The 7932-nt window shown below is 36.0% G+C and overlaps 1 protein-coding gene across 1 annotated transcript; it reads left to right on the top strand.

Annotated features, from left to right (window-relative positions):
- Nucleotides 1–4688: 4688 nt before the first annotated feature.
- On the top strand, nt 4689–6083 carry LOC146533335 (uncharacterized). Its single transcript, XM_085195296.1, has 2 exons — nt 4689–5104; nt 5210–6083. The coding sequence occupies exons 1-2, from the start codon at nt 4881–4883 to the stop codon at nt 6081–6083; spliced, it is 1098 nt and encodes a 365-aa protein (XP_085051422.1). The 5' UTR covers nt 4689–4880.
- The last annotated feature ends 1849 nt before the right edge of the window (nt 6084–7932 follow it).

Below are 7932 nucleotides of genomic sequence, written 5' to 3'. Positions count from 1 at the left end.
ATATTAGTGAAGTGATGTGAGCTCAAGTTGTAAATACTTTATTTTAAATAAAAATATGTTTTCATTAGGCTTAGTTCTGTTTTATTTTGTTTCAATATCAATAGATGTAGTCAATTATTTATAGCTTTTATAAATTTGATTACCTTTATTTTATTACTATTTAATAAATTTTACTTAAGTTCACGCTTTATCCCTAGCGGGATAGTCAGAGAGAACGGAACGCCAAACGCTACGGTCTCTACATACTTGATATTCAGGCCTATGGTTTCTTGGGGCACAGAAGAAATCTTCTAAGTCAACGGAATCAAAAGATATGAGAATTTATGCATCGATTTTGCTGCATTTTATAAGAAATTTGACGCGTAATTAAAACTTATAGGTTACTTCTTGTGGACCTAGTACAGCTATGGCTATGAAATTAGGCACGAAGTGAGAACGTACAATACAAATGAAAACGAGAAAAACATTTGAAAAGTGAAAATTATAGGTATGTACTACAAAATAATTACAAACTTATAGTGGTACTTAATAGCATACAAGATGAGTGTATCTGCCCGCAAACTTAAGTTTATTAACTTTTATATGTTGTACTTCGATGATATTGGTGTGGAAGCCTCGGTTCGCACTTAACCGGTTCTTTCTCAAGTATTTATATTAAATTCATTACCACCGATAACAATTTTATCGCCATAGCAAATATCAATTAAACACGTCTAAGTCTGACTTAAGATTGCAATAGTATATAACAAATACATATGTTAACTATTTATTTGTATAGTATTATATTATTTAACATTGACTTACGACTTACGAGTACATTTGCATTATGGCTGAGATAAATGTTTGAAGTTCAAATTTTGCTGCTCTTAATTGTATAATATAAGCAAGATTATAACTATTTGTAGTATAATATTGGTCCTTATTGGTGTGATTGTAATAGCGAGAGGTTGTGTGTTCGGTTCCCACTCAAGGAAATAAAATAATATTTTCATATCCTCGCTCTTAAACTGAAGTTCCGCTTCTCAATACGCACTCCAGAATTCGACGGAAAGTGCCTCTTGCCGGCTTTTCTGAGCAGAACCGCCTTCCGAACCGTTGGTAGTTTTATTTTATATTTTCATTCGATATTTGATTCGATTCGATAGTCTAGTTACAATAGTCTAGTTGAATAAAGAATTTGAATAACAAGAAAATCCACAAACCACGTAACCAGTATAGAAAATCAAAATTAGAGCAATTTTCCTACATGATTGCACACAAACATTTGCTTAGAGCGGTTACTGATAACAGCTTGAACTAAACCACACAAGCCGTCCGAACTTATGTGGTATGGACCAAATTCAATTAAACTTGCGAACCAGTCGACTGTGACTTTGGTTAACGGATGAACAGACGGACAATAAATTCTAATAATATATATATACTAGCGACCTTCGACTACCCTCTTGCGGCTTCGCCCGCTTTTACTACTGGATTATTCATATAATGTAATTGGCAAAAGTAGTTGGGATTCGTTGCGCTAGAACCACGGGAGTGTGCCAGACCCCGCGCGTCGACTTGGCGATGCGTCGAAACTAAAAAAAAAAAAAAAAAAAAAAAAAAAAAAAAAAAAAAAAAAAAAAGGTTTAGCCCCCCATTTGAATCGATTGCGCCGGGTCCCAGAGCCGTAGCTCTAACCGTTCCAAAGATAGCTTTTCGATTAATTAAATGCCACTAGACGCGTCTCTTATCAGTCACCCTCATCAAGCTCGGGCCCGGCCTTATCGCTCGCTTCCCCGAATTGCTAACAACGAACCTACGTCACAGTGCAGTGTTGCTGTCTCTTTCTTGCATTACTTATCACCCAACGACACCACAGTGCCCGTCTCTTTGTCGCTATGTTGCCTAACAATTTGTTTATTAAAAACTTCTCATTTAATATGTAATTTCTATCATTTTAATTTAATAAAAATTGTATTTTTTACTATATAATGTTTCAAATAATGGTGCGCCGATGTAACAATATTTTGTTTATTAAAACTTCTCATTTAATATATATATTTTTATGAAATCTAACAATAAGAAATCGAAATGAGAGTATAAAAATGTAAAGAAATGTTCAACCTAACCTAACCTAAATCGCTTTCTACAAATGATTTTCTTATTACAATCTTTGTGAATTTATTTAGTCTGAATACTTCCATTGTATTTTTTACTATATAATGTTTCAAATAATGGTGCGCCGATGTAACAATATTTTGTTTATTAAAACTTCTCATTTAATATATATATTTTTATGAAATCTAACAATAAGAAATCGAAATGAGAGTATAAAAATGTAAAGAAATGTTCAACCTAACCTAACCTAAATCGCTTTCTACAAATGATTTTCTTATTACAATCTTTGTGAATTTATTTAGTCTGAATACTTCCATTGTATTTTTTACTATATAATGTTTCAAATAATGGTGCGCCGATGTAACAATATTTTGTTTATTAAAACTTCTCATTTAATATATATATTTTTATGAAATCTAACAATAAGAAATCGAAATGAGAGTATAAAAATGTAAAGAAATGTTCAACCTAACCTAACCTAAATCGCTTTCTACAAATGATTTTCTTATTACAATCTTTGTGAATTTATTTAGTCTGAATACTTCCATTGTATTTTTTACTATATAATGTTTCAAATAATGGTGCGCCGATGTAACAATATTTTGTTTATTAAAACTTCTCATTTAATATATATATTTTTATGAAATCTAACAATAAGAAATCGAAATGAGAGTATAAAAATGTAAAGAAATGTTCAACCTTTTTTTTTTTTTTTTTTTTTTTTTTTTTTTTTTTTTTCGTGAGGAAATCCTTTTACGGATACCGGCCCGAGTGGGGACTCGAGCGGGTTATGTGGGACTCGCGGACTTGGCAGATGTAGGCCGTCCGCATACCCACTAAAACCTCACGGTGCTCCTCCTCGACCGCCACTGGCCGCGAGACGCGGGGACTAGAATCGTCCACGAATCGCGGCGGCGGGAGCCTGCTAGGCACGTCGCGGAGTCAAGGGTGTGTGGGCACCCTCGACGGCCTGCTCGGAGTAGCGCGCGGGAGCAACCTGCGCGCGCCTACTCGGGCCAGGTTGGTAGGCGGCCAGCTTCCCCAAGCTGACCGCCCTCTGGCACATTAGGGCGGAAGGCGGCGGTCATGTGCCGCCCTCCGGCGACCCGGTCTCTTACGGCGGATGGCGACTTCGGCAAAAGCCTCCCTCGCCCGTTCCGCCGACTCCTTCTCGAGCACCACTGCCTCGCAGAAGGACGAAACCGCGTCCCACGACGTCTCGCTGCCGGCCATGGCCTTGACCACAGCCGGCAGGGAAAGGTCGTCCCCGATGACGTCGCGCAGAGCGCGACGTTGAGACGCCCAGGCTGTGCACACCTCCAACGTGTGCTGGGCCGTCTCGTCGAGGCAGTCGTCGCAGTGGTGGCAGCGAGCGTCGGGCTCCCTCCCAGCGATCCGACACAGGTAACCCCCGAAGCAACCATGCCCCGTGAGCACCTGCGTCGTGCGGAAGGTTAGGACGCCGTGACGCCGCGCTAACCACTGGCGGAAAACTGGACGAACCGCCTCGATCGTCAACCGGCCGGCAGATGGTGTCGCCAGCCGGGATTCCCACACTTCTAATGCGGCTTCCCGCTCCTCCTCGGCGCGTGCTGGGCTAGCCGGTTCCCCGGATGCAAGGCCTCGACGCCGGCAATAGACCGACGCCAGAGACAGAGCATCCAGATCCCACGGCATGACTCCAGCCAGCACGCACGCCACCTCACCGGAGATGGTCCGGTACCCCCGTATCGCCCGGATGGCCATCACCCTCTGCGCACGTCGCAGCAGAGTGATGTTGTGCCGATCCAGGGCGTCCGCCCATACGGGAGCACCATAGAGCGCCAAGAAATGTTCAACCTAACCTAACCTAAATCGCTTTCTACAAATGATTTTCTTATTACAATCTTTGTGAATTTATTTAGTCTGAATACTTCCATTGTATTTTTTACTATATAATGTTTCAAATAATGGTGCGCCGATGTAACAATATTTTGTTTATTAAAACTTCTCATTTAATATATATTTTTTATGTATTTTTTAGTTGTTATTGTAGAATTTTAGACATGCTCAAACTTGTAACATTTACTCATAAGTGATAAGCATACAGTTTGAATATTATCGTTATCACTTCCGGTATTTTAATAGGTTTGTTCCGCTACATTGTGCAAGTTAGTATAAAACGACTGTGTATCTTTTTTGGATTCATCACTAAGTTGTTCAGTGTCTTCTTGTTAAGAACTATTGTGCGAGTGTTGTCTAGTAAGTGCTAACCACATGGAAACCATTATGGATGTGAGTATTACTTTTTATTCATGTTATTTTGTATTTTACTATGATTTTTTACAACTTATGTTTTTTACCACTCTCTAACGTTTTTTAGATAGCATAGAAATTTATTTTATTTCATACTTATTTTCGTTTGTATTCATTGTTGTAGCTTACGTGCTGCGTGGGTGGGAATAAGACAGAATATGAAGAAAACACATATAAACAGTATTACTTCTCAACATCTGACGATGAACGTACCTCACCATACCCTATCAAGAAGCGAGAGAGATCAAAGAGCAGTGACTCTCTAAACGAGTTCTTTCAAGAACCTTGTTTCTTTATTAGTCATAAGTGATAAGCATACAGTTTGAATATTATCGTTATCACTTCCGGTATTTTAATAGGTTTGTTCCGCTACATTGTGCAAGTTAGTATAAAACGACTGTGTATCTTTTTTGGATTCATCACTAAGTTGTTCAGTGTCTTCTTGTTAAGAACTATTGTGCGAGTGTTGTCTAGTAAGTGCTAAGCACATGTCGAACTATGATCATGTTACTAGTGTGTTATTTACTAAAGAACAGGAGATTGAAAGTAATTGCTGGACTGACAAGGAATTGGAAGAAATTTGCGAGATTGTGGAATCAGCAGAATGTGCTATGGAAGCTTTCAACGATAAATTCACCAGTATTGAGTCAAAGACTTTTGATTCACAATTTGATGAAGCTTTGTTCAACATAAGTGAAAGTGTGGAGAAGCAGTAAGTAATAATGATTATTAATGTTTTTTTATTTATTTCTTTTTTTTTTCCTGTTTAAATTTATGAGATGTTGAATTTAAAACTTATTTTTTCTTTGTTAACCAGCTTACAAGTTGGCAGAGGCTTGAAACGCGTAGCTCAAGATAACAATAAAAAAGTTGTGAAAATGAGACGTCCAAGCGAACCTTCAACTTCGAGGGATTCAGAACCATCAGTTCAACCATTAAACAGTGACATGATCAACTGTGAGGTATGCAAAATACTTGTTAAAAGGAGATATTTAGCAAATCATTACCGAAGTAATATTCATAAAAATAATGCATTACGCATTCATCATAGTTTTCCTAATGTAACATTAATCGAAAAAGCATTTGGAAAACGTGTTTATACTTACAGAATAACTCCACTCTCCGTTAGTGATGAGCTTTTGGATTTTAATTTGTTTTTAAATTCCATCAAAGATACTCTTTTTACTTTAGTTAGTGAGAGTATAGTAGCTTTGAAAACCTTCAAAGTTAATTTTATACTCCGAGCTAATTTTATTCAACAATGTAGAGAATTGACAAATATTTTTGATTTTCAAACTCCGAATGTCATCATTAACGAATCTGTTAATCTAAATGAATTTCTCGATTCTTTAAATGAAATATTTGCAAACAAAATAACTGAGTTTGAAAAGAAAGACAGCGGTTGGTCTATTCAGAAAATATTTAGTTTGGATATGAATGTGAATAAATTTAATCCACTTCGCGGATCTTCATACATTGATTTGCCTCACGACATACGAAACAAAAAGGCAGTAATAAATGTAAAAAATAGTGACGTTCAGTGCTTTAAGTGGGCTTTACTCTCAGCATTGTACCCAGCAAATAAAAGTTCAGATCGAGTCACTTCATATTCAAAATATGAAAATAAGTTAAATTTTGATGGTGTCCCTTTTCCTGTGAAGTTAACAGATATTCATAAAATCGAAAGTTGAATAATTTGAGTGTTAACGTTTATGGACTGGAATACAATGCTTTGAGTAAGTCTAACTCTCTGGTTGGTCCATTATATTTTACAAAGTGTCTCAAACCTATTCATATTAATTTACTTTACATAACGAGTGGAAGTAATGGGCATTATTGCTATATAAAAAAATTATCTCGTTTAGTGAGTCATCAGGTTACATCACGAAATAATGCCATTTACATTTGTGACGGCTGCCTTATTTATTTTAACAGTCAGAAAGCTCTCGATAGACATAGATTGAATGATTGCACACATGTCAGAACCGATCTTCCAAATAAAGATATAAGTAAAAAAAACTGGCGTGGTGAAAATGTACCAAGTGATAAGATAAAATTCGAAGGTTATGAAAAGAAAAAGAGAGTACCCTTTGTGATTTACGCAGATTTTGAATCTTTTCTCAATCCAATCGATTCATGTTCCAATGATCCTTTTAAATCTTTCACTACCAACGTTCAAAGACATGATGTGTACAGCTTTGGTTATTATGTCAAATGTTCATATGATAATAAGCTTTCTAAGTATGTTACTTATACCGGCGAAAACTGTGCTAACGTATTTTTGACAAGTTTACGTAAAGATATAGAAATTATTTGTAAAGCTAATTCTTTTCAAAAATGTCCTCTTCCTCTATCAGAAATAGACAACAAAACAATACAAGAAGCTTCTATATGTTACATATGTGAGAGTGAATTAAAGGCTGAACGATATATCGATCACGACTGGCATTTAGGTACTTTTATAGGTGTATGCCATGAGAATTGTAGCAAAAAAATTCATAGCACCTCATTTATTCCTATAATATTACATAATCTGAGCAATTACGATGCTCATTTTATTGTACATGCATTAAATTTTGCCGAAGGTGAAGTACAAATCATTCCACAAAATAAAGAAAAGTATATTTCTTTCTCAAAAATTCTGAATGTAAATGGTAAAAAGGTTGGTTTGAGGTTTATTGACTCTTTCAAATTTTTATCGAGTAGTTTAGATTCACTAACTAAGAATCTTAATGACGATGAGTTCCGCGAAACGAGAAAACAATATCCCTCTGATAAAGACTTTCAGTTGTTAAAGCGGAAAGGTGTTTATCCATATGAACATATGACTTCGTTCAAATCATTAGAATTATCATCTTTGCCACCAATTGAGTGTTTCGCTAGTACATTGACTGGTGAAAGCATTTCAGTTGATGATTATAATCATGCTCAAAAAGTATGGTCTCATTTCCACTGTCAAAGTATGGCTGACTATTCTAATCTTTATTTAAAAACTGATGTAATACTTTTATGTGATATTTTCGAAAATTTTAGAAATGTTTGCATGAAGACTTACGATTTAGATCCTGCTCATTACTATACCGCTCCAGGGCTAAGTTGGGATGCTATGTTAAAATATACCAAAGTTGAACTAGAATTATTGACAGATTTTGACAAAATTGCTTTTGTCAAATCCAGTATTAGAGGAGGCATATCGCAATGCAGTAATCGCTATGCAAAAGCAAATAATCCACACATGAAAACTTTTGATAGTAATGATCTTATTTCATATTTAATTTATCTTGATGCAAACAATTTATATGGGTGGGCTATGTCTCAATACTTGCCTTTGTCTGATTTTGAATGGGAAGATCCTTATGTAAATTATAATGTACCAATCACCTCTGATATTGGATATATTTTAGAAGTAGATCTAGAATACCCCGATAGCTTACATGATGCTCATTCCGACTTTCCATTGTGTCCAGAAAATATTTGTGTGGGTAATTCGAAAGAATCTAAATTAGTTACTAATTTATATAACAAAAAAAAATATGTTAT

Source organism: Heliconius melpomene, chromosome 12 (genome assembly GCF_056956725.1).
Source record: "Heliconius melpomene rosina isolate 202511_hmr_F chromosome 12, ASM5695672v1, whole genome shotgun sequence".
NCBI classification, from domain to species: Eukaryota; Metazoa; Arthropoda; class Insecta; order Lepidoptera; family Nymphalidae; genus Heliconius; species Heliconius melpomene.
Note: the sequence above shows the minus strand (reverse complement) of the source record. Positions and strands in the feature narration are given on the sequence as shown.